General features: G+C 39.0%; 3 protein-coding genes across 13 annotated transcripts; all 3 read right to left on the bottom strand.

Annotated features, from left to right (window-relative positions):
- Positions 1–3,870: 3,870 nt before the first annotated feature.
- LOC124188174 lies at positions 3,871–8,263 on the bottom strand. Of its 4 annotated transcripts, none has more exons than XM_046580679.1 (7): positions 7,979–8,263; positions 7,743–7,898; positions 7,134–7,283; positions 6,350–6,510; positions 6,145–6,247; positions 4,413–4,855; positions 3,871–4,210 (listed from the first exon to the last, which is right to left on the bottom strand). In XM_046580679.1, exons 2-7 carry the CDS (start codon positions 7,891–7,893, stop codon positions 3,992–3,994), a joined length of 1,227 nt encoding a protein of 408 aa, XP_046436635.1. In that variant the 5' UTR covers positions 7,894–7,898; positions 7,979–8,263; the 3' UTR covers positions 3,871–3,991. The 4 variants fall into 4 exon arrangements, with proteins under 4 accessions (XP_046436635.1, XP_046436636.1, XP_046436637.1 ...); XM_046580680.1 differs by having other exon boundaries at positions 7,743–7,894; XM_046580681.1 differs by having other exon boundaries at positions 7,743–7,853.
- An 874-nt stretch (positions 8,264–9,137) lies between these two features.
- LOC124188171 (insulin receptor substrate 1) lies at positions 9,138–18,344 on the bottom strand. Of its 5 annotated transcripts, none has more exons than XM_046580664.1 (10): positions 17,180–18,344; positions 16,945–17,090; positions 16,493–16,787; positions 14,843–14,959; positions 13,513–13,779; positions 12,178–12,587; positions 11,573–11,994; positions 11,031–11,439; positions 10,661–10,895; positions 9,138–10,445 (listed from the first exon to the last, which is right to left on the bottom strand). In XM_046580664.1, exons 1-10 carry the CDS (start codon positions 17,562–17,564, stop codon positions 9,463–9,465), a joined length of 3,669 nt encoding a protein of 1,222 aa, XP_046436620.1. In that variant the 5' UTR covers positions 17,565–18,344; the 3' UTR covers positions 9,138–9,462. The 5 variants fall into 5 exon arrangements, with proteins under 5 accessions (XP_046436620.1, XP_046436622.1, XP_046436623.1 ...); XM_046580666.1 differs by having other exon boundaries at positions 9,139–10,445; positions 11,573–11,991; positions 17,180–18,343; XM_046580667.1 differs by lacking the exon at positions 14,843–14,959 and having other exon boundaries at positions 9,140–10,445; positions 17,180–18,343.
- A 389-nt stretch (positions 18,345–18,733) lies between these two features.
- On the bottom strand, positions 18,734–25,725 carry LOC124188172 (piwi-like protein Ago3). 4 transcript variants are annotated; one of them, XM_046580670.1, is made up of 13 exons: positions 24,555–24,827; positions 24,298–24,386; positions 23,830–24,196; positions 23,528–23,683; positions 23,187–23,385; positions 22,794–23,107; positions 22,414–22,693; positions 21,908–22,255; positions 21,359–21,609; positions 21,083–21,233; positions 20,770–20,970; positions 20,396–20,587; positions 18,734–20,252 (listed from the first exon to the last, which is right to left on the bottom strand). In XM_046580670.1, exons 2-13 carry the CDS (start codon positions 24,338–24,340, stop codon positions 19,923–19,925), a joined length of 2,832 nt encoding a protein of 943 aa, XP_046436626.1. In that variant the 5' UTR covers positions 24,341–24,386; positions 24,555–24,827; the 3' UTR covers positions 18,734–19,922. The 4 variants fall into 4 exon arrangements, with proteins under 4 accessions (XP_046436626.1, XP_046436627.1, XP_046436628.1 ...); XM_046580671.1 differs by lacking the exons at positions 24,298–24,386; positions 24,555–24,827 and adding an exon at positions 25,704–25,725; XM_046580672.1 differs by lacking the exons at positions 24,298–24,386; positions 24,555–24,827 and adding an exon at positions 25,307–25,587.
- Between the last annotated feature and the right edge of the window lie 75 nt (positions 25,726–25,800).

The following is a 25,800-nucleotide window of genomic DNA, read 5'->3' as shown; positions in this document are numbered from 1 at the left end:
GGAATAGTGCCACAATTAATCAATTCCAGCACTTTTGAAAATCGCGAAAATTTTCGCCAAAAATGGAAAGGGGTTAGCCTTACTTTTTTTTTTGGGCAAAAAATTTTTGGTCTCAGATTCGATTTTAATGACCCTTATCTGACCAATCGGACCCTCAGGAACTCAGAAATCGCAGCGAAAAGAGCGCAGGACCAACAGGAGAGAAATGGCGAGCGAAAAAGCACCTGCTGAAAAATGTCGAAAATTCGGGTTCTAGTTTTTTGGCCGTAACTACTGATGCGTTGATCGCAGCGTATTGGGACTGCGCCCAATCGATTTCTTTCGCAAAATTACGTCGGAATAGTGCCACAATTAATCAATTCCAGCACTTTTGAAAATCGCGAAAATTTTCGCCAAAAATGGAAAGGGGTTAGCCTTACTTCTTTTTTGGGCAAAAAAATTTTGGTCTCAGATTCGATTTTAACGACCCTTATCTGACCAATCGGACCAGCAGGAACTCAGAAAACGCAGCGAAAAGAGCGTAGGACCAACAGGAGAGAAATGGCGAGCGAAAAAGCACCTGCTGAAAAATGTCGAAAATTCGGGTTCTCGTTTTTTGGCCGTAACTACTGATGCGTTGATCGCAGCGTATTGGGACTGCGCCCAATCGATTTCTTTCGCAAAATTACGTCGGAATAGTGCCACAATTAATCAATTCCAGCACTTTTGAAAATCGCGAAAATTTTCGCCAAATATGGAAAGGGGTTAGCCTTACTTTTTTTTTGGGCAAAAAATTTTTGGTCTCAGATTCGATTTCAATGACCCTTATCTGACCAATTGGACCCTCAGGAACTCAGAAATCGCAGCAAAAAGAGCGTGAGATCAACAGGAGAGAAAAGGCAAGCGAAAAAGCACCTGCTAAAAAACGTCGAAAACACAGGTTTTCGTTTTTTGGCTGTAACTTTCGATCCGTTGCTCGCATCGTATCCGGACTGCGCCCAATCGATTTTTCTCCCAAAATTACGTCGGAATAGTGCCACAATTAATCAATTCCAGCACTTTTGAAAATCGCGAAAATTTTCGCCAAAAATGGAAAGGGGTTAGCCTTACTTTTTTTTTGGGCAAAAAAATTTTGGTCTCAGATTCGATTTGAATGACCCTTATCTGACCAATTAGACCCTTAGAAACTCAGAAATCGCAGCGAAAAGAGCGTAGGACCAACAGGAGAGAAATAGGGAGCGAAAAAGCACCTGCTGAAAATGTCGAAAATTCGGGTTCTAGTTTTTTGGCCGTAACTACTGATGCGTTGATCGCAGCGTATTGGGACTGCGCCCAATCGATTTCTTTCGCAAAATTACGTCGGAATAGTGCTACAATTAATCAATTCCAGCACTTTTGAAAATCGCGAAAATTTTCGCCAAAAATGGAAAGGGGTTAGCCTTACTTTTTTTTTGGGCAAAAAATTTTTGGTCTCAGATTCGATTTTAATGACCCTTATCTGACCAATTGGACCCTCAGGAACTCAGAAATCGCAGCGAAAAGAGCGCAGGACCAACAGGAGAGAAATGGCGAGCGAAAAAGCACCTGCTGAAAAATGTCGAAAATTTGGGTTCTAGTTTTTTGGCCGTAACTACTGATGCGTTGATCGCAGCGTATTGGGACTGCGCCCAATCGATTTCTTTCGCAAAATTACGTCGGAATAGTGCCACAATTAATCAATTCCAGCACTTTTGAAAATCGCGAAAATTTTCGCCAAAAATGGAAAGGGGTTAGCCTTACTTTTTTTTTTGGGCAAAAAATTTTTGGTCTCAGATTCGATTTTAATGACCCTTATCTGACCAATCGGACCCTCAGGAACTCAGAAATCGCAGCGAAAAGAGCGCAGGACCAACAGGAGAGAAATGGCGAGCGAAAAAGCACCTGCTGAAAAATGTCGAAAATTCGGGTTCTAGTTTTTTGGCCGTAACTACTGATGCGTTGATCGCAGCGTATTGGGACTGCGCCCAATCGATTTCTTTCGCAAAATTACGTCGGAATAGTGCCACAATTAATCAATTCCAGCACTTTTGAAAATCGCGAAAATTTTCGCCAAAAATGGAAAGGGGTTAGCCTTACTTCTTTTTTGGGCAAAAAAATTTTGGTCTCAGATTCGATTTTAACGACCCTTATCTGACCAATCGGACCAGCAGGAACTCAGAAAACGCAGCGAAAAGAGCGTAGGACCAACAGGAGAGAAATGGCGAGCGAAAAAGCACCTGCTGAAAAATGTCGAAAATTCGGGTTCTCGTTTTTTGGCCGTAACTACTGATGCGTTGATCGCAGCGTATTGGGACTGCGCCCAATCGATTTCTTTCGCAAAATTACGTCGGAATAGTGCCACAATTAATCAATTCCAGCACTTTTGAAAATCGCGAAAATTTTCGCCAAATATGGAAAGGGGTTAGCCTTACTTTTTTTTTGGGCAAAAAATTTTTGGTCTCAGATTCGATTTCAATGACCCTTATCTGACCAATTGGACCCTCAGGAACTCAGAAATCGCAGCAAAAAGAGCGTGAGATCAACAGGAGAGAAAAGGCAAGCGAAAAAGCACCTGCTAAAAAACGTCGAAAACACAGGTTTTCGTTTTTTGGCTGTAACTTTCGATCCGTTGCTCGCATCGTATCCGGACTGCGCCCAATCGATTTTTCTCCCAAAATTACGTCGGAATAGTGCCACAATTAATCAATTCCAGCACTTTTGAAAATCGCGAAAATTTTCGCCAAAAATGGAAAGGGGTTAGCCTTACTTTTTTTTTGGGCAAAAAAATTTTGGTCTCAGATTCGATTTGAATGACCCTTATCTGACCAATTAGACCCTTAGAAACTCAGAAATCGCAGCGAAAAGAGCGTAGGACCAACAGGAGAGAAATAGGGAGCGAAAAAGCACCTGCTGAAAATGTCGAAAATTCGGGTTCTAGTTTTTTGGCCGTAACTACTGATGCGTTGATCGCAGCGTATTGGGACTGCGCCCAATCGATTTCTTTCGCAAAATTACGTCGGAATAGTGCTACAATTAATCAATTCCAGCACTTTTGAAAATCGCGAAAATTTTCGCCAAAAATGGAAAGGGGTTAGCCTTACTTTTTTTTTGGGCAAAAAATTTTTGGTCTCAGATTCGATTTTAATGACCCTTATCTGACCAATTGGACCCTCAGGAACTCAGAAATCGCAGCGAAAAGAGCGCAGGACCAACAGGAGAGAAATGGCGAGCGAAAAAGCACCTGCTGAAAAATGTCGAAAATTTGGGTTCTAGTTTTTTGGCCGTAACTACTGATGCGTTGATCGCAGCGTATTGGGACTGCGCCCAATCGATTTCTTTCGCAAAATTACGTCGGAATAGTGCCACAATTAATCAATTCCAGCACTTTTGAAAATCGCGAAAATTTTCGCCAAAAATGGAAAGGGGTTAGCCTTACTTTTTTTTTTGGGCAAAAAATTTTTGGTCTCAGATTCGATTTTAATGACCCTTATCTGACCAATTGGACCCTCAGGAACTCAGAAATCGCAGCGAAAAGAGCGCAGGACCAACAGGAGAGAAATGGCGAGCGAAAAAGCACCCGCTGAAAAATGTCGAAAATTCGGGTTCTAGTTTTTTGGCCGTAACTTTCGATGCGTTGATCGCAGCGTATTGGGACTGCGCCCAATCGATTTCTCTCGCAAAATTACGTCGGAATAGTGCGCCAATAAATCCACTCACTGCTAGAGACTCCAACGTTTCCTTCAGAAATCTGTCAATGCGATTTTGTATAGATATTGTCGTGCCTAAAATTATCGACATTTGGATACTCGTTTTCAATTCGAACGCGGTGGATGTAGCGAGAAATCAAAGTATGTATCTTCAAGAATCAGTAAATTAATTAATAAATAAATATTTTTATTTATACATAGAAATTACGCGATTATCAGTCAATAGCGTCGAATTTCGATGCCCCCACACGTTGCGATGTGCATCTCTTCAGACTTCATTCGGTTAATCAAGGGCCACATGGCAGCTGCTCGTAACTTAGACACATGCCCACGTTGTTTTCGGATGAGAGACCGTTGTCCTCGCCGGGACCAAAAGCTACTCGAATGTGAAATGGTGTCGCTGATGTTTCCACTCGACAGTTTCCCTCGTCGTCCAACTCGCTCTGGTTGCACAACGAATTACCACAGTGTTCCAGATCACAAATACCGGCACCGTCGTTACCAGGCTGAAAAATGAAACAAGCTGAACGTACAAACGTAGAAGTCATCTTCAGCTTCTACCGAAAAGAGTAGAAGACAAGATATGTTCCTCCTTAGGAGGTGATAAGTGTAAGGTAATTGTCGCAGCCATAATATCGAATTCACTAATTCAATTCAGAAAGTTCAATTCAGATCTTGACTAAAAGATGATTGCTCAATGGAGCTCACCGTGATGAATTCTTCGAAGTCGCAAGGAATCAATACGCGATCTCTGCATCGCGATGCGCTTTCAAAAACGGGAGCACCAGTTCCGGAGCCTTCGCCTTGCGCCACCTGACCCTCCAGTCCCCCCATATTTGATGCAGGTCCGGTTGATCGGGGAGGACCGATGCGGAAAGAGTCCGTTGCGCAGGGAGCATAGGAAATGCTGCACATGCCTCGCTCCTGACGGACACACAGAAGATGATCTTGGCTAGCCAGGTACCGCCCGTTAGGTAGGTAGTTTAGGGTGCGTAACGTCCCTCTGGGAGTAACGTAGTACTGGAGACATCCGGCGGGAGCCCTTTGCTCGAAACCGACCTGCGTGATCCGCATCTCCCACATCCTTGACTCCAACGAAGATGGTAGCCGGAAGTTCAACGTTATCGGACCATCGTCGACGTCGACGTAAACTTAGAAGAGTGAATAATTGTTAGGAGAGAGCTGTACACATCTTCGCACTACGGGTATTCGAATAGCATAGTTAAATGTCATTGCAGCAAGGTTCTGACCTCTTCAAATCCAGTCAAGTAAAAATCGTCGCTGCTCAAACGGCCATTCGGAAATGTCAGGCTTATGGCTCTTTTCTTTGGTCTAACCAGCAGTTAACTTTTTTCCAAAACACTCAATTCTCCGATGCTGGAATCGTATTCAATCTCCTCAACACGATTTTTCAACTAAGTGACAAGAAATATCAAGCTAATGACTTTTTCCCTGGGGAATGAGACGGTTACTTGGTGTCGACTAGCTTGTATATATATTATAGGTCACGGAGAGCACGCGAAACGTTGAATGTGGAATATTGAATGTTAAATCTGACACGGTTACGGCTCGTCAATGGAACACGGCACCATACCGTCTAAAAATAATCTTCTTTACAGCGGTGAATTCGATGCACACCGAAGTTAACCAATTTCAATTGGCCATTGCAGTGTGCAGCGTTACAAGTTCGTTAATTATTATTTCGTGAATTTAGTCGGATATTTTCACGGGAAGACGGCTAAGCAATCTGAACGGTGAATAAAAATCTCGAAGCACTGGATATTGTTTCTACATTACAAAATCTGATGACTTTTAATTGCAAAATAAATCTTAAGTACGAGGAGGCCGTACTACACGTAGTGTAATCAGTAAGACTTTAAATAAAAAAATCTGCCGACTTATGTAATCAAGATGCAGCAGGTTTTGTTGGTTTGACAAAGAAGTGAAAAAAATTGTCCAGAACATTAGAAACCGGTCGATTAAGTTTCAATTGTTCTCGATATTATCACATGCATCTGGTAATATAACCAAGGAATATACCAATGTCCCGATTGAATTTCATTCACGTCGAGTTTTACATGTAGGATTGAGAGGGGAGGACAACCGAATAAATTCCCGATGGGCTGGTTTTCGGAACGGTGACATCTGTGCCCCTTTTTTATTCGTCGAACCAGTGAAACGTTGGCTGCTACAGCACATCCTTTGTGGAATAAAAAAAAATTGTGCTCGTTCTTGAAACCGCGCTGACGTTGTTTATGTGGGTAAAAAAATCTGTGTAATTATATTTGCATACGATAGATTCTCAATCCAATTGTACCCATACACCGACCTACTATCAAAACGACGCACTTCTTTAACACATATCTATATATCTGGATGGAATTTAAGCGTATATGTCGGTTTCCACGCCTACATAAATGGAATAATAAAAGCTTCTCACTGTGTTGACCGCTGTTCCAACCGCAGAGATTCAGGCTTCCGATGCCGGTGCGGATCTCCATTATGTCTGCGTCACAGATACCGGTTCTCCGATTGGGCTGGCCCTGAAAACCATCAAGTATGTATGCCATCAAGGGTTTGCTTTAGTTTCATAAACAAGAAGAAAATTTTTGTCGTAGGTTAGTAATTGTAATATAGTTTCTTACGATATTAAAGTGTAAAAAATCGATCCGTAGCTGGCTGACTTGAGGATCTATCTTTTTAACGGTCAACGAACAGTTCATTGACTGGTTAATCAAGTTCGGGAATCCCGGGCTCGTGACGTAGGTTAAATTATTTTGAACCTCTTCGCCACAGCTTGTTGTAACTATAACATAAAAGAGTTGTTGAGGAAAGAAGGTTTACATTGTAAAATACCAAATGAACGTATATAAATCGGTGACACCGTTAAAGCAGCGATAGTTTATACCAAAGAAATGTCCTTTGCTACCCATCTTTATTACGGAAAGATAGTGAGCTTCAGCAAGCCTTAAGTGTTCGGAAGAACTGTGTAAAAATTCAAGCTCTCTCGTGAACTTGTATGGTAACACAAGATACCGTTCGCGACAGGGCAGCAAGACGAATTCGACAGATAAAACTGTTTCAATTAATAGAGCCAAAAAGGTGATCCAAACTAAATACTCATTTATATACTTTATTTTTATATTATCCATTGTAAGAATAGTGCAACTGTATTTGTAACAGTCGATAAGGCCGAGTGTTGATTGACTAGTCTATAATGTCTTGATATTTATCCTAGAAACAAGTTTGGCAACTTTCAGTCTCATTGTCAGTTATTTACCGCTATTCATTTGTCTGTTGCTTGTTTTTCGATTTTCCAATAATTTCAGAGCTGGATATTGGCTTGAACGGGATCTGAACACGTTGATGTACATACCTATGTATACATGTAGGTATTTACGTGATATCAAATAACTTTTGGTTACTTACAAATACAGCAAACCCCAAAACCAAGGGCACATGGGCCATGGGATTTTCCCTGCTGAATGCGACACTCGTAGGTGTTCATGCAGATGCCGACCCTGCGCTTGTCTTCGGACAAACATTCCTCTTCGACAGGTATAGGAAAAAAATTCAATACTAAAAAAAAAGAACATTTTGACGTTATGATTACGAATTTACTGTCATTCAGACTTCCACTTACTTAAAAGTTAAGACTGTCAAGTAATAAGAATATTGAAAAATTACTTTCACAACATTCTGCTTACTCTACACAGTTGACCCTCATATTCTCAGCTGATTCACATTGACATACTAAGAGAAATACTTTTGAGATTTAAACGCATCAGCAGTCTGTACAGTAATTATGTGAGTAATTATGTGATAGAATAAATTTGTAATAATCATCGATCAATCCCTACTTACTACTGAATACATTTACATCATTCTCTAGCAAAGTAATGGACCTTCAAGCTTTAGAACTGCTCTTTCCGAGAAGCGATTTCAAAAACCCTCTAGGATATTAAAATACTACCAGAACCAATAAACACAGTATTCGCATGTTCCAAATGTTTATTAGACAAAAAGATAGCGACTCACCACGTGCGTCTCGACCACCGCCGTCATAGAGATCAAATGTGTTGAGAGGTAGACTTGGAGTGAGAGGCCAAAAGTCAAAAATCGGCCACGCGAACGTAGATGCGAAAAGTTCTAACATCAAAAATACCCCGGTACCGGAAATGTTACTCATACTTCCTTAACAATAAAAAGTAACTGACATAAAATATATTACGTATTTAATTATATTAAGTTGCGGAATAATCAATGTAAAACACCTGTCGCGTTGCAAAAGTCAGTCAAACGGCTCTTCGCTCACTTTGCCCACGCTCGAAGCGATTCAGCGACGTTCAAGGTCTCCCGCGAACCCGGAAGACGATCCGCAAACTAGGTGAACATTCCCCCCCATTTCTCCATTCCCTCTCCTTCGGCAGTATTACATACATAGAAGCGTTGTAACGCGATGATATATCATTTCCCGAAGTAATCAGACTCGCAAGATTGAAGAAAAGGCCTTCTACGAGAGGTGCAGCCCAGCGGCTGGGCAATCGAGGGATTTCTCAGAATTCTATAATTTTTCAGAGTGAAGAATCGTATCTCCAATACAATGTAAGACAATAATTAAATACATATAATTCTTTGGTGAACAAGAGGTATCCAATCGTTGCAGAGGATCATTTCCACATAACTACAGATGATAGGCATTACTTTCAGAATTTTGGAAACTTTTGATGCCAGTACAAAATGTATACTTGGTGTAAGGGCATATGTTTCTAGACAAGAATGCTGATGGGCAGTGAACAATTCCAACATATTTCAAAAATATCATGGTTAAAAATTAAATAATTTACAGATAACCAGGATCTCCATAACACTCAGTGGTTTTTCTGGTTGTTTTTAATTGTCAATGAAAATGACGTGACCAAAGTACAGTGTTTATTTCTCCTGGATTAGCTGTGCGCGGTACTTGTTATTTTCAAAGTGGACTTGAAATTAGATCACATCTTCAGTATGGGTGATTTTAATTACGAGTGGTTGTAGACGGTCGTTACTACCGGCCGCATGCATTCACTTTCTTTTGTAGACGGATTTTCATTCGCCCTAAGACCAACTGCTGAGAACCAAAGTAAAAATCTCATGAGTCGCCATCCCGTAAAAGTTAACCAAAACAACATTTTTAGATCGGAGCGTATTCCATCAAACTGATAAAACTAGTCCAACAAACGATACTTATCGTTATAGATATAATCGCGAACGCGTGGCTTAACGACCAAAATAAGATAAGGAAATCGATTAGGTGGTATATACATATGTATAGCATACATCTTAATATTACATATGTGTATTCTGTTGCGCGTGGTTATCACATTACAACAGACGCGAGGATTGATAACGATGTAATAAATACTTTTATTAATTTATATTATACGTTTATTAATTGTTAATATTATTATATATACTGTATATAATAATATGTATATTATATATATTCATATTTATATATTTACTTATGTATAGATGCTTCGTATGTATATATGTATATGTATAATGATGCTTACTTCAAAGTATTCAGGCGTTTCATAATTTATACGAAAAAGCGCAATAATATATCCACGATAATATGGTGGTTTTGTGTTATTTTCCATCATCTGTCCATGCTTTGGTTGCATACAATCAGTAACAAATCATCAAAATACGAATCACGTAACTCAGTAGTGTGTAGTATCTACAAATAGCGTGTATTTGCCATTCAAGCTATCTCTCAGTTGTGTTTCAGCTTTGCAAAGTCAATTTCTGCATAGCTGAAACCCTCCTGGGGTGGTATAGGGGAAACTGGTGGCACCCCGTCCACTTCCGGGAGGTCCAACCTAGCGTAGTGCAGAATACTAGCACCTGGTTGTAATTTTTCATATCCTTCACTGTCGAGAGGAGAAGGGGTGGGTGTAGGAGTTGGAGTTGGTGTGGGGGTTGGAGTTGGTGTGGGTGTCGGGGTAGGAGTATCGTCAAATAACTTAGGAGACGACGGTTTAGTTTGCACTGGTTTGAACACAGAGGTATTAGGACTTGTAGCAGTCGGAGAGGCAGTAACTAGTCGTGGTTTACAGATCGTAAACTCAGCGAACCGTGTTATTACAGGGACCACCGATTGGTCTTGAGAAATTTTTGAAGATGATGATAAGTGGCCAGTATCTTTGACCGTTGAATTGGGTGGATTCACATCTTTGCCTTTTCTAGGCAACGAACTATCCACAAGTGAAACAGAGTTTGTTACAGAGAGCTTGCTAGTGGGTCGCATTACCGCGTATTCACCACTCGTATCGATCATTGAAGATTTCCCGATCTCGGATTGGGGAGTGAACGGTTTTATCGGCGACTGCGGGCTGTTTAAAGAAAATGGAAATATCGTCGCAGAAGAACCGGTAGGAGTAGCCCGAGGCGGCGAGGCAGGAGTGCTTGCCAAGCTTTCGGTTGTCGGACTCCCATTTAGGGGTAAAAAACTTGGTGCTTTTACTGGCTTACTTCCGGCCTGAATCGCAATCGGTTGAGAACGAGACTTTTCCTTCCGACTACCGCCTCTTGGCCTGCGATTATTACGACCAGTTCCACCGATATTCATATTGATATTAATATAGTCTTGCTCAGGTGTAGCGACGGGGCTCGGTCTCGGTTTAAACGTCATCTCTACATAGCCTTCCGGTGGGCGTCTAGGTTGCGGCAAATCGACAGGTGCCGTTCTCGTTACCCCTGAAGTAAATAAGTAATCGTTTCAAACTTCAATTCGATGGATTCTTAAAGAGAGTTTAAATTCATTGAAGAAAGACTAAACAATTGTACAGTGAATATTTTAAGTGCAGTGAAAACATCTTAGGCATTTTGAATTTGATTAATCAAATCAAAAAATAGCATTCTCAGATATATTCGAATTGTTCAAACTTTTTGCGTTTTAAAACAAATTGTACCTGGAGGTCCGTTCATTTGCATGTAGTCATCGTTGACAGGAGATGGAACTTGTTTAGGACTTGAATCAGGTCTGTGCCAGCTTTCACTCACACCTCCCATCTCTAGATAAGGCCCTTCAGCCTCTTCTACTGGCTTGAGTGTTGTTATCACTGGTTTGGGGGTGCAAGAGGATGCTGGTGTATGACTGTGATTGTGATTGGCAGTGATGGTATTGTTATTATTGTTTCTGTTCGCCTGCAATAGATAAGTTCAAAATGTAATACAGTATATCGATGAAAAAATAAATAAAACTGGTTACTATGAATCAAGAAAATTTTCTAGCGCTCAACATAGTGAGAAAATGCACTGATATTTACATTGATTACTAACCTTGTTTAGACCACTCATATCTACGTAGGAGGCAGTAGTAGATACAGGTGGTTGTCCAGGCGACATGTCGACATAGGAACTGGTGTCAGTGGCAGTGGAATATGAATGCGTTTGGGACTGGGTATACGAGGAGAGAGGAGAAGATAGAGGTGACAGAGCATTAGGCCTTGTAAAATCCAATTCCATAAGGTCCTCCATGCGCTCTGATGCCCCTGAGCAACCAGAGTTGTGACCCCAGGAACTGGACAACAGTGGGGCGGAGTTAGACTTGCTTGAAGTAGAGTGATCCGAACCAACAGGCAAAGGAGTAGCAATCACGTTTGCTAACCTCCCAATCTCGGGTCTCTTTGAGCGACTTCCTACCGAAAATGCTCGAACCCTAATGGACTCTTGTTGCGCTATTTCCAGTCTAAAGGCAAAGTATTTTTTTACTTGTAGCATCTGAATTTGTTCGGTTCAATTTTAGACTACACAAACCATGTGCGAGTACAATGAAAACAATAAAGAAAAGTTGCTTAATAGGACAAATATAAGCCAATTACCGATTCTTGCGTTGTCTGTTGGCAGGTTCTGGTCGAGACCCCACAGAGTACGCTCTGGTGGGCCTGGACTGTAAGTCCTCACCAGGTGCAAGATAGCTGGTCACCTTGTCCAAGTGATACTCAGAGAACCTTAAATCTGTACTGGGAGTCCCAGATGTGACTGAACAACTGCTGCCTCCATGTTGAGACATATCATCAGGAAAATGACCATTGTTTGGATTGGCAGGATCCATATCAACATAACCATCGTCGCCAACAGGTGCCATAGGTACATAGCCATCAGGTATTGTAGTAACTTCCTCTACGAGGGATGAGGCTCGAGAATGTGAGTGTGCATTGGTCGCAGGACTCATAGGCATATAAGCTCCCCCCCTGCCAGGACTCGAGCCACAAGGACTATACATCTCCATGTAAGAACTCTGCTGTCAACAAAAGAGGTGATTAGTAATCTGGAAATATTTCTGTGTCAAGTGAACTAGAGTACTTTCCAAACACTACAAACAAAATATAGATGTTGCAAAACAACGGTTAAAATCTAATCAAAAATTGTCAACTTGGGAGTTTTTTTTTTTTATTTTCCCATTAAAATAATGTAACATACTTACCTGAGAAGGTGACTGAGACTTGAACAGAGGTGAATATTTATGTTGAGGATTTCCAGACGACCAGATAGTATAGTCATCACCATTTTCCTCCATAATAACCGGTTCATCAGGCGTCAGTGAATGACCATATCTTGAGGCTGGCCCTTCCTCCAAAATGCTTTCTCCTCCGTCATCCATAGAAAGTGAAGAGCCCGCAGAATCAGTGGAACAAGCCCCAGATGCAGGGCTTATTGGCATAGAAGAAATTGGTGGAGAATAGGACAATCCTTTACCACACATAGAATGAGGTCGTGGTATATTGGGTGCAAGGTGAGCTGCTCTTGGATGACCCATTATAACTGTAGGATGACCCTCGCTTGACGTACGTGCTCTTGACGGAAGACTGTCACATCGTTCACGCCCTGTTGTACCTGTAATGAATATTACTAGTATTATAGTTGGATAGCAGAAGAATATAAGGTCTCAAAAAGCACACTGTCCCAGCATTAGCTCAGTATAATTTACTTGCATTTATAAATATACACAGTATTAAATGTTTATAACAAGCATTAGATCAGATGATTGAATAAAAGGAATAAAGCTACTTTGAAGAAGTAGAAACAGTTATTGGACAAAGAAAATATATCACAAAAATGCCTGGTGATTAGCAATAAAGAGAGAAGCGCCACTGTAAGAAAATATTAAATAGCATGACAATTTAATTAATTTCATGTACTTTATTAAATTTCGTCATATTTTTTTATACAATCTTGGGTAGCAAAATTTGCTTAACTTCAATGTTTATAATTAAAATTGCATAAACTGAAAAAGAAAAATTTTCATTAGTATGTGAGTGACTTTGAAAACTTTCACCCTCACTGTAGACTTTAAAAACGAATACCACAATTATTTACATGTTATGGATACATGTCAGCCATAAATAATTTTTGTGCAAATTTCTCAGGTTGTGCCACATGCAGAGGTTATATGACGTAAACACTGAAATACATGTTTGGTTATTCGGGTTCTTTACCTAGAAATAATCACCACAATACCACAATGCGAACAATACAAACAATATTACATAATGCGAAACAAAAAACATTTATAATTATTATTGTGATGAATTTGCTGAACAATTTTGACAAACCAAACAATTTATGATCAGTGTTAAATATCCCTAACAAGTTTCACAACTGTTGGAACTACCAAACATCCAATCATGTAGATAAATGCTATCATCCAATTAAACATGGAATAAAAATTTTTTCTAATATAATCAGCAACTTCGACCGTTATTGCACTATACCTTAAGAAAAAAGTGAAACTGATTTACATTGAAACTAAAATACATACAGCGTAAAACGGATCTTTTAGATGGTTGCGATTGATTGACAACAGCAGCGGCTAGGGGCAGCGACAAGGTTCTCTGATGGGATAATGTGGTGGTAGCTGTTGTAGATGTGGTCGAGGCAGTGGTGATTGTGATTTGATTAGATTGAGAGGAGGTAGGGTGAGGATGACTGGCAACTGAGTGACGACGTCTATTCGCGGTGCTGTTGGCGTTAGTCAAGGTACTCCCGGTATGTCCTGCAGCAACCCCAGTCCCAGCAGCAGCAAGCGCTGTAAACCATACAGCTAACTGTCTCGAGACTCTCGATTGCAGAGCAGTTCGATCCACCATCACTCACAATGACATTAACATTCATTGCCACAATGAGACAACACTCAACGTTGATACTTCACATTACAGATAAGCAATAATATATTTTCGATAATGATGTAACATAAACCAACGATCTTTGTGTTTAAAAATATACTTCAGCCTATCTTTATTAAGTTTCTACCATTGGTCACCTGTTGAAAACTTTTTATTTCACATTTCGCAAGACTAATACAATTATTGGCACATGTTTCGTTGACTGACGGAAAATATATTGTCTCATTGTAGGCAAAATTTCTGCATTAACCCCTGGCAATCGATTATGAATTGATAAAATACAAAATATCAAAGGAAAGCTTAGATCATTTAATGTAGTAATACAGAATTGTATTAATCAAATGTTTTGCAGTAGCCGTCTTTCAAACGTTGTAAAATTTTATATAAATTCAGCATAAGCTTAAAAAACCACAAATTGAGTGAAATTGCATGAGTTTCAAAAAATATTTTCGGTTAATTATGAATAATTAATTTAGGGTTACACATAAATGGTTAAGTAAACTTAAATGGTGATGATTGATTGTGATGACACATTAAATTCATTAAATCATTTTGGATAACCAAGACCAAAACCACCAGATACCATTTTTGTGTAAAGATCAACATAAGAGAACATATAACCCTGTGAATAATATCAAACATCAATAAATACGATTATAATTCTGTAGGAATCTGTTCATGCTCTAAGCAACGACTGCCAAGCATGGAAATAATCACACTCTAGCAAAATATTACTATTCAAAAGTGAAAAATTCCCGTACTCAGCGATGTTACCAAAAGCAAAAACTAGTTAGATCAATATATGTATAGTCTATTCAAGATCCATATACGCTGGTGGTAAACAAGCATCGAGCAACGAACTATTGAATAAGTCCATAATCACCACCAGCATCAGCAGATTGGATCTCAAATAAACTCGACATTTTAGAAGAGAGGATTGTACAACTACTGTGAGAGAAAACAGACCCGTGAGTGTATTGGAAGAGGAGATACTCTGTGAATGACTACTCTGTGAAGGAGCAGATGCAGGGTTGTTCAGCTCCCTCAACGGATCCACTTGTTCCTTGCAAGTCTTCTGTTCCTCTGTAAAGCCCGTAACCCAGGTGTGTTACTCTAAAGCTAAGTTGTGCTGTGCCTCGTCCCAATAAATTGAGACAACGCCTGATGCATGGCATAGGCAATACAAAAGTGTGTGCGCTTCATAATTTGATCATGGTCCACCGCAAAGCTAAATTTTAGATTTACACCAATGAGAAATAAAACACTTCAAAAAGCCATGTCTGTATTACCTACATTAATTAGTGTCCAGTGAACTAAATTTACGTTTGATTCAAACTCGAAAAATTAGATTGTCTAAATTTTAAAGATCAGTATGATCCAATATGCTTGGTAATATCATTAGCTCAAAAAGTTGAGTGTAATCACTTTTATCTTTTACATCCTATAAACATTTACTGGTTGCCACTCAAATGGAATTAAAAACACACAGTGAAAATGTGATTGAGACATCACTAGTTGGGGTCAAGTCATCGCTAGCAGTAAAAAAAGTAACATTTGGAAAGTGACTAAGTTACCTCAGAATTGTTACATGAAGAAATACTAGTTCACAGATGATTATTGTCGAATTTACTGTTACCAATTTAGTGTTTTGACAGGGTTTCGATAACTTTAATTTGAAGAATCTGTGGTATAAGTTTTCATTGCCAACTGTAATCATACTATAGATTATAGGAAACTGTCTCGGGTCTTACTTTCATTCTTCTCCAACAAAGTTATCAATTTATAAATAAATTAAAACTTTAAATGCAATTCTCTGACCTGTCCTACCTTTCTCGATCAGTAACGAGCATATACCATCTTATAAAAAAAATGGTTTATTAGGATTCAAATTGGAATTCACATTCAAATAATTTCTTTGCTGTACCTCAGTAAAATCGAAAAACATTTGTCCTAATTACCGCAATTATACATAAAATACATTCAGTATCCTGTTTTTGCACTAATATAAGACAAGGCTCTAACCAACTATATAAAAATTCAGAAAAAAGTGTCTCATATATATATATAATTATCATACAATTGAGAAACGTGAATGAAGTGACAAATTCTTGAAAAATGAAACAAAAAATGATCGCGATTTGCTATTAATCTTTTTTCAAGTATGATGGTGACAAATCCTATTGTTTAACACCCAAAAACAAAATAATGCAACTGTTAATCTATAAGGTATGTACTCAGCATAAATAACGTATGGGAAGGTTTAATGTGTTTATCATTATTACTATTGCAGCAGAGTCCGTCATGGTTATCATGGTTATCATCGTCATCATCATTGTCATATCATCATCGCCATCATCATCATCATCATCATCAGAATAATAAAAATAATGATGGTAACATTGAATGTTACCAAAAATTCAATACATCTAGACTAGAACAGTTAATCATAATCTCTAACATGTTGCACACAAATAAGCACGTCATTAGAAAACTATTCACACCAATAAAACTATAAAGTGGCATCCTGCGATGAACTGTAAAAAAAACTTTCATAAACACTATACTATGGTTTCCTATGGATAAAAAGGTCAAAAAATTCTGAAATTCCAAACTCACCTGATGGAGAAAAGCCATGCAGTTTTTGTCCAGTGTGAGTTTGGCGACGTTGAAGTACAGATATTGGCTTGCTAGCTTCATTCGCAGAGGAACTGCGTGTTCTCGGTCGTGGCCCAACTTCCTCTTTACTACTACTAGTGTTGCTCATAGAGTTTAAAATAGCTGCATGCATATTATGCGCAATGTTGCTATCTTCCGTTTCCATCCAAAATTCTCCTACCCCTGTGACTGCTGACCTGCCCACCTCCATGTAAAAAATGCGATCCATGTAGCCACATCGCCTGATGCACATCAGCTGCATGAAAGAAATAAATAAGAATATGAGAAAAATAAGAGATTTGTATTTGATGAAATATTTTCATGTTAAATATCATCAATGTTAGATAATCTCAAGAGGGAGATACAAAGATATTTGTGATAAACGATGATCATATCAAGACCGGTTGACTTACAGAAAATACAATAGAGTCTGAGTTGTTCTTAGCTCCGATTTTAACCAAGCTTAATGTTCGATCGGTTAGGCATAGTCTATATGGTCCTTGAATGTTTTTGCGTTCTCCAAGTCCCTTTTTCTGCATCGTGACCTGCCAAACGTGTTCTGAAAATTGATGCAAACAGAGATCATTGTACATAAGTTAATTAATTTTGCCGAATGAAATTGGGAAAGAAAAAAGTAACGAATCTCACCAAAGGTAGGACGAGGTTGTTCGCCATCAGGAACATCTCCTCCTTGGAGTAGAAGCATGGAGTTTAACCAATCGTCGAGTTCTTTCTCGCTGTCGAGAATCAAGCAGAAGCATTCGTCTTTGGTATAAAGAGCAATGACGTTACGATATTTGGTGTCAACGCGCTTATTGATGTTGAAACAGCTGTGCAATGATATACTTCGTTTTGGAAGCTGCTTGTTCTCAAATTTCTTCTTGCTGTCATAATACTCCAAACACGCGCTAAATCCGGGAGCTTCGCCGCGAAGTACGAAATATTTCTTCTTGGTAGTTTTGAGCTTCCGTAGGTGACCGGATTTAATGACCGGACCACCCGAGGGGGAAACTGGGCTCCTGCCCGAAGACATCCCGCCCGAGGATCGAGGATAGCGAATTGAGGTTAGGAATTGCGTTCTTCGTGATGGATTATGAACGCGGGGGCGATTACGAGGAGCACCATTTACATTCCACGCCGCCGTTCCACATGCACGAAGGTGTTGGTTTACATGCTCCCAATCATAAGCCGCGCCCGAATCAAAAATTCGTACAATTTTGAATAAAGCAGGTTGTACCGAGGAACAGCAATAGCAGGACGATACGCGCAGGTGGGTGGGTGGTTGAACTCACAATCGCGACTTGCGTAAAATGCTTGCCGAGTAAATAGGCTACTGCCAAGGGCAGGGTAATTTTTCATGCGCAATACGAGGCAATACCAAAACACGTTGTGTGTAAGGTAAATGAGAGACATGTGAGGCAAATACCTAAATATATTTAAATTGATATAATTTTCCACACATGTAACATCCACCCGCGAATAAAAACACTCGTAAAGGTATATTCGAGAAATATGCATAGAGTGGTCACATCTGCCGCGAGGTGAAAATTTGACGAGTGCAGAAATTCCTTATTTGGAGCGAATTTGAATCCGCAAACCCTCGTGCATTATCAATGACAATCAAGAAACTAGACACGACGTTCCACTGCTTACGACGGGTACAAAACAGCGCGTCACAGATCCGCGGTACGCACAGATTTTCTAATTACACGCTAGGCAATAAAATAGGCGTTCGTATCCATCTTGGAAAGGTCATGTGTATGGTTAAGCTCCGCAGTTGTAAACAAGCTGTACGCAGGCGCCAGTCGCTCAACCGAAGGCAGCGACTGGATATGCGATACTAGCTATACGCCACATGGGCCCATCGTGTTCCAGTGTATTCGGGCGGAATTGTTCACCCGGAATTAAGAATGTTGATAATGTATTCGGGAAATCGACCGTCCGTGTAAAATTATTCCCAGTACCGTCTGCCCGTCTTTTTCGCACGGCTAAATTGAAGATCCTTTTTCCCGGACGAGGTGAATCTTCAATCGCTCTGATCACACTTTTTGATTCTACTTAATAAATCTCGCACTCTGATTCTCCAAGTCATGCAACGGAAAGAATTCCACTTCACGATTCAGATCAGAAGTTACGTGGGAAAATGAACGCATTACAATTTTGTTGAAAAATTCTTTTAACATCTAGAAATTCTGTGACTTCCAGGCTCAGTCAAACCCATTTATTTTCTTGTTTTTGGAAATGCTTTCTACCCTTTGAAACATTACACGCATGTGAACAGCATTGCATAGAATAAAATTAGTATGCATTTATTTATTTGTATAAAAGTTAGATGGTCTACATAAAATATATTTTAGACTTTTTCGCGAGCAGGGAAAATTGGATTATCACTTCATACCGAAAATTAGCTTTCTTAGACCTTTAATAATGGAGATTCTTTGTTTCTACATTATTACACAAGTTTTGAAGTAATAAAACTCTTCGACAACAATTAATTCAAACGAGGAAATAGTAATTACGTTCACGGTTAATTCGTAATACTAACATTGTATCTTTATCCTAACTCCGAAAACATGTCAAGATAAGTAAGGCCTTATCAACGATTTTAGTCGAAGCTTTAGCATTGGGTAACAACAATTATATATATCCATAATATTTGGTATAGCGTTTTGGCGTTATCTGGGTCTATCCGACACGTGTAGAAGTTGGAGAAATAAAATTAATTTATCAATACAACAGAACTTTTTTCAAGTTATCCCAATTTAGATACTCTGACGAAATTGATTTAAATTAATTTTTTTTATAACCTAAAAGTATTACGTATGGATTAGAAATGCTAGATTTTCGCCTCGAAGCTTTATCATGGCTCGATTTTTTTTTAAAAAGAATCGATAGTAGAAGGAATCAGTAAGTGGCATACATTACACTTACGCATTGTATGCCATAATAACATGATCATAATTTTTAAATAATAGTAAAATTATGAATAACAAAAACGGAAAAGAAAAACGAATCACTTGTAATTTGGCTTTACGTATTTATGCAACACGTAATGGTCTGGTCTACCTGACAAAAAGGCTGTGTGACATATCGGAGATATGAGTTTGTAACGAAGTACCTCTACTTAAACTGAAACATAGATTGTTTTCAGATAATACTGCATTAAGATTCATTACTGAACGAATTCGTAGTCTACTAAATGAAGACGCGGATTATCTGAAGAGAAAAGCTGATGCTTCAAAGATGTTTAGATGTACGATACACGTATGTACGATACACGTATGTGCGATAACCTGAAAAAAACGTCTTAAAAAATCTAATGAACTTTGTATCCACGTGTATCATGGGCAACTGCGCCAATTTCTCTGTGCTCGTGGAAAGGCGCGAGTTTCTACAGATAATAAAGTTTCTCCCATAACGATTGGTGAGGCTCCATCTGTATACTCTGACCGACTAGGAATGCAAGTTTATGCGCATATTGACAAGGGGCAGGTACTCTAACAGTACCTGGCCAGTTGTAGTACATGTGACAGAGTTTAAAGCTCAGTCTTTGCACATGATCAGTCTTCATTTCACTTGTGTCATGAATAACCAAGTAGTGAGTCGGTGAAACGGTACCTTGACGAACGTTTTGACTAACTAAGAAAAAGTCGTAATAGTTACGACGTGTTATTGTGTGGTCCACCACTGTTCCAGGAGGAGGATTAGCTAAACGTTTTCCCTGTAATACAAAAATTAGAACATTTAGGTAATTAGTCTTCATTGTGTTTGCCAATGAATCAAAGACAGGTATTCTGTACTACACGAACTTCACGGATACCTAAATTGTAACAATTTACAAATTTACACATGGTATATTCTCACCTCTTTCAAGAAAATTTTTGTGTTGATCCTCTTTTGTACAATGATGACAGTAAGCGTGGGCTTATAGTCTGGAGCAATCAATGCAAAGGATTCTTCTAATTGCTTCACTTCAAAATTTTTGATAACCTCTAATTGACCATCACCCACACCATCACGATATATTATTATTCGAGTAGGAAAACGCTGATTAACCTGAGAATGGGTATGTGAGTAAGTAATGTACGTAAGAGTAGTAAGTAATACAGTCTTCCAAAAAGAGAGTATTGACTAATTTTTTGCTTGGAAAAGTAGGTAAGAAGCAATTATGGAAAGTTAGTAACTGCACAGTAGTTAAATTTCATAATTAATGCATGTTACGATGATTCATTAGATACCTTGAAGTAAGCCTTCAACGCTGAAATCAGGCACACTTTTAGAGCGTCAATTAACTCTTGATTAGGTCTGTGCAGACAAACTTTACTAAACCATCGTGTGAAAGGTTTGTCAAGACTGGCCACAAAACCAGCAACACTTCCGTGTTTGCTCTGACCTGCACCTGCATGATGTATATCGATCCCACAGACCATAACATTATCCTGTATAATAGTATAAAACCACAATTTTTAACTTGCCAACGATGAAAAATGTCATGTACAAAGGGTGAATAGAATAAATGTAATAAAATTTATATGTTTCAAGTGAACATACCATGGGTGATTTTAAGGCCCATAGAGTGCCACCAAGCTTGCAATTTATTTGCAACGCAATTTTCTGGGTAACACTCTTGAGCTTGTCTGGACGATTTATTGTTCTAGAAATTATCACTTGAGATGCAATCGGCATTTCAACACAGCAAAGTCTGGGAAAAATTTATTAACAATAAATAAGTAGTGATAACGAAGAACAGTAATATCAACAAATTTCAGCTCAGTTATGAACATTCAGTTATCTACTATGATAGCCTTGATCAACATTTCTACTCACTTTTTGACAGCAGCATATCTATCATTGCGATTTGTAGGAAACACAATGACCATTATTTCCATTGTCGGGGATATATTTTGTCTTAACTCTCTTAAAAAAGTTTCGGTTCGGTCATCTTTTAGCTTAATTAGATGGCCAACCGAAACTTGCATTCCCATGGCCTCACCGACCTTTGGGAACATCTGGCTGAAATCTTCTGCCGATTTGGAATCCCTTTGGCAGTAAATGAGACACCAATTTTTCAGACCAGGCTAAAACGGAAGAGACTAAATCAGGTCTCGCTGATAGTAAGCAGGTAATGACGAGAAATCAATCATGAAATATTAAGCTAGTCAAACAATTATATATTAGTGACTAATTGATTGAACAGAATAAAATTATTTATTTGCGTAAAATTTTTTTTCATCAAGTTGAAAGAATTGAGAATAAAAAAAAAAAATTTAACTAACTCTGAACCCATTAAATTGTTATATTATTGTTGTATGTATACACGATACTATGACACACACGCGCGCGCAATGTCACATGTATTATTAACATAGAACTTACAGTACTCAGCATTGGTAAACGACATGCAGCACTATTCCAATCAGCATTAGCCTGACCTTGGATTTGTTTGTTATTTCCAAAGAAAATTGTCTCTGTTGGTACGACTCTTCCAGGAAGGGCAACGACATGGTCAGCCAAGTTCAATCCCCAGCTGGCCAACAATTTGCGAGCAATTTCATTTTTCTTTACTTCTTGAATGAACCGGTGGGCCACATCAACACGATGCTCAGGCGATATTCTTGTCACTTCTGATAAATCTTTCATCACTTTAAAATCTTGTCGCATAGACTCAGTGAGGCCGGACAGGTAGCACAACTCCGGAATCAAGTCAAGACTTTCCTCAATTTGCTTTTGATTTATGTAACGAAACGAAATACATTTTTATTTACGAATACCAAACAATTTCATCGCAAAGTATATATAAAATATATTGAATAAAAAATATTAAAGGCGATTAATTTCACAAACAAACAATCTTAAGTATATCGGACTTAAGTCTGTCTTACCTCGCCAGAGGGAAGTCTTTTTTTGGCTCTATGTATCAGAAGAGGTTGTTTTTGGTCTCTGATTTCAATATTCCAGTGATTCTTGTAGTACTGGTAAAGGCTCATTTTACTTTGTGGATCTTTGCTCAAAGTGAACTCTTTAAGAGGATTTTCATCCCAATTTATATCATCAATACGATAAACTTTGTTGTTATAACGAGTTAATACTGATACACCCATTAATTCTTTCATAACTGCATCTCGAAAGTGACCAGACGAGTGTTTGGTATACACTTGGTTGCTAGCAATACAATACATAAAATTATTCAAAGATGACAGTTTAACAAAATATTCCCCACAGATCTTAAATATCGCATATAACACTCTCAAATTTCACTTACATGAGATCACGCACAGTTTCTGTGCGCAAGACTCTATGAGTGCTCTCTAGGCAAAGTTGAAGGCCGCCTTCATATTCATCAATGGCCGTAACATATCCTGGCCACAATTCCAACCTATGTTGGGGCACAGAATGAGCTGCTCTAGAATTGAAATGCTTTTGCCCAATTTGTACTAAATCCAAGGCATGCATTACACGCTTGAATAAAACATTGAAAAGCCCGGGGAGTTCACCAAGTCGACGCTGTCTCTTGAAAATTATCGTTAGCTTGACGATCGAACCATCCATCGGATGTTCTGATTGAAGCTCTGTCCTCTACATAAGTCTACATTAGTATCATACTCAATTAAAAATATGACATAAGTTACCATACAATGAAGTATGGAATGCTTACATTTTCTGGTAATGGCTGGGCGAGGTGTAAAGTCACTCCATTGAATATTTTTGCTTCACCAAGGGTCACTGAATGTTGGTACAGCAATTTACTTCGTAAAGGACGTGAATCCAGGTCGGGAGAGTACTTGACTTCGTACTCATGTACGCCTCGACCTTGGTCCACGTTCAGGCGTATATAATTGGCATTCAAATCAATTCTACAAGTATATGAAGGCACCAGTTTTGATCATGAATATAATATTAACTGTATAATTTTATACTTAAAACTTCAAATCCATAACCATGGATGAAAATTTCAACAAATGCTCGGCATATTTAGAGTCAAAAGTTTGTACTCACGTTGTGCCAGCAAAACCTTGACGTGATATCACTTCAGATTCAACAACAGACTCAGTAATTGTCAGACTAGCCATTGCACTGATTGCTTGATTTGGTAAGTCACCCGAAGGTCCTGCAGGGGTGAATTGCATTGAAGTTTGAGACGTCACTGGAAACCTGTTTCATTAATTAGAGCCCAATTAATTGTTATTCAACTTCTGGAGATATCAAAGTTTGAAGAAATCAGTATTATTTATCATCATGAATTTCTTCAATATCAATTGATTGATTTAGCGTAATGGATAAGTCAATGTTGGACTTACGGGGTTTGCTTTTTCATTAAACTAAGAAGTGAAGCTCTGCCACGAGCTTGTGGAGGTTGCTCAGAAATTGGTAATGCTTGAGCTGATACGGGTTGCTGAGAAATTGTCGATATTGGAGCTTGTTCCGAACTTGGAATAATTTGGGCTGGCCCTTCTGTTGATTTTTTAATAAGTCCTAACAGCGCAGCACGACCACGACCCAAACTTGGGGCCAGAGTCGCCGGATTAGGAATGGCAACTGGGGTGAAACTTGGTGGTGGGGTTGGAGTATCTCCTCTGCCGGTCTGTTTTTTCAACATATCCAAAAGTGATCCCCGGCCCATCGGAACACCACGTCCGATCGGCCTTAATCGTTCATCCGCCATATCTATGTGATAAAAATCAAATTGAAGCATAATAATTTGATCTGAATAAAGTCTAAATTAAAAGTTGTTCACTTCATTTATCATCCTAATAAAGCATGTTTACCCAATTGAATAATTCTAATAGTATTAGGAAACAAAATTTCCATTAGATTTGTACAAAAAATCTATGATCCATTTTCCTCATTTTATAACCTATAACCGAAAATGAAGGTTAACAACTGAAAGATGAAAACAGATTCAAACAATCATTCCTGACGTCATATTCCCACGCCGCAAATATATAAGGCATAACACGTGGTTTACAAGAAAACATCCTTCTTTCGATTGCTTGAAAGTCCTGATTAAACTTAATACACTTACTTTTCAAAGCTTTGCTACAATCAGACACAACTAAATGATACTGTTCCTACTTTCACTGTGATGTAATTCTTTATAGCGTTCCCCAACTTCGTGGTTCCAGTCATCAGACACAAATACACCGATATAAATATTTAGGCAGGCTTAACAGATCAGGGCTCGCGGGAATTTTGTTCGACAGGCCTTTGCGCACTTCTCGTACGCAGAATCGACCGAGAAGTGAGGACTAGATACAGACACTGTGACGCGGTTTTTTTATACCTAATATTATATTTATGTATGAAGTATAAAATTACTGTGTTCAATATTTATTCCGTTTAATATGAATTAAATGCATTTCATGTGAAAAATGTTATTTTCCAGCTTAATCCAACTGTATCACGTAACCGCCTGAAAGTAGTTAACGCCTAAGTTAACGGACGTGAATTATTCGCCACGAAAGTCATTTGAAAACATACGTAGAACCTGTAGTGTGTGCTCTTACACTGTGGAAAAAAGAAAAACTGGAAAAGTTAAGTCTTATGGATTTGTCCATAATAACAATTAAGTATATGTATATTTCTACCAACGCAGCCTGCCGGTGGAGTCGGCGGCTTGTGGTAACTGGCAACTCTGCATGCCGATTTCGCACTGCATGGAACCGACGCTTTTTCGACGTGCATCACATATTTGCAACTGCATGCGATGCTTACACGACGCCATCGTACCGATTACGCAGTTCTGATTACTGAAGATATTATCGTGAGAATACTGACCAGTTCTTGGTGATGCTGAGTACAATTCTGTCGTACTCGAAGAGATCTGGCAAACAGATGACAGCTAGAAGCCGTGAGTTCCTTTTGCTGATTGTACGGTACTCGACTTAGTGTATCAAAGGACTGAAGATATATATCAAATTGAAGAGAAAGAAGTTCTGAACTCGCTCTTACGATCGCGACGGTCTAGACCTGTTGACGGTCCGTCATCTACTGAGCGTGAACGTCGTAAACCGTCGAACGTCCAACATGAGTTTGCTCGCCTCTTGTTACGAGCGTCGGAAGAACGCACTGATGTATATGAAGAGCGGCTGCGGAATGACCGCGTGAGAAGGTGTGGAGTGATATCAAGTACCGGAGAAAAAAGAGTATAGGAATTACCATTGGAATTACATACCGTCCATGATCTTCTACTGCCAGCCTTCAATTGTGCATGCGTCGTATAATATACCGTTGCTGAAGTAAACAAACTGAAAGACGACATGGTCGAATGA

The sequence above is a fragment of the Neodiprion fabricii genome, chromosome 1 (assembly GCF_021155785.1).
Source record: "Neodiprion fabricii isolate iyNeoFabr1 chromosome 1, iyNeoFabr1.1, whole genome shotgun sequence".
NCBI classification, from domain to species: Eukaryota; Metazoa; Arthropoda; class Insecta; order Hymenoptera; family Diprionidae; genus Neodiprion; species Neodiprion fabricii.
The sequence above is the reverse complement of the archived record's forward strand: the minus strand, read 5'-3'. Positions and strand labels throughout refer to the sequence as shown.

Coding starts and splice junctions, on each gene's coding strand:
- LOC124188172 (XM_046580670.1), bottom strand. CDS start 24,340: ATGGAAATTTTGTTTCCTAATACTATTAGAATTATTCAATTGG. Junction 23,684..23,829: donor TTAATGAAAAAGCAAACCCC/GTAAGTCCAACA, acceptor TTAATGAAACAG/GTTTCCAGTGACGTCTCAAA. Junction 22,694..22,793: donor GAAACTGTGCGTGATCTCAT/GTAAGTGAAATT, acceptor TTGTATTGCTAG/CAACCAAGTGTATACCAAAC.
- LOC124188174 (XM_046580678.1), bottom strand. CDS start 7,893: ATGAGTAACATTTCCGGTACCGGGGTATTTTTGATGTTAGAACTTTTC. Junction 7,284..7,742: donor CGGTGGTCGAGACGCACGTG/GTGAGTCGCTAT, acceptor CTTTTTTTTTAG/TATTGAATTTTTTTCCTATA. Junction 6,248..6,349: donor ATTTTTTACACTTTAATATC/GTAAGAAACTAT, acceptor GATGGTTTTCAG/GGCCAGCCCAATCGGAGAAC.
- LOC124188171 (XM_046580664.1), bottom strand. CDS start 17,564: ATGTCTTCGGGCAGGAGCCCAGTTTCCCCCTCGGGTGGTCCGGTCATT. Junction 17,091..17,179: donor ACAACCTCGTCCTACCTTTG/GTGAGATTCGTT, acceptor ATCAATTTTCAG/AACACGTTTGGCAGGTCACG. Junction 14,960..16,492: donor GCATGGCTTTTCTCCATCAG/GTGAGTTTGGAA, acceptor CGGGCTTTACAG/AGGAACAGAAGACTTGCAAG.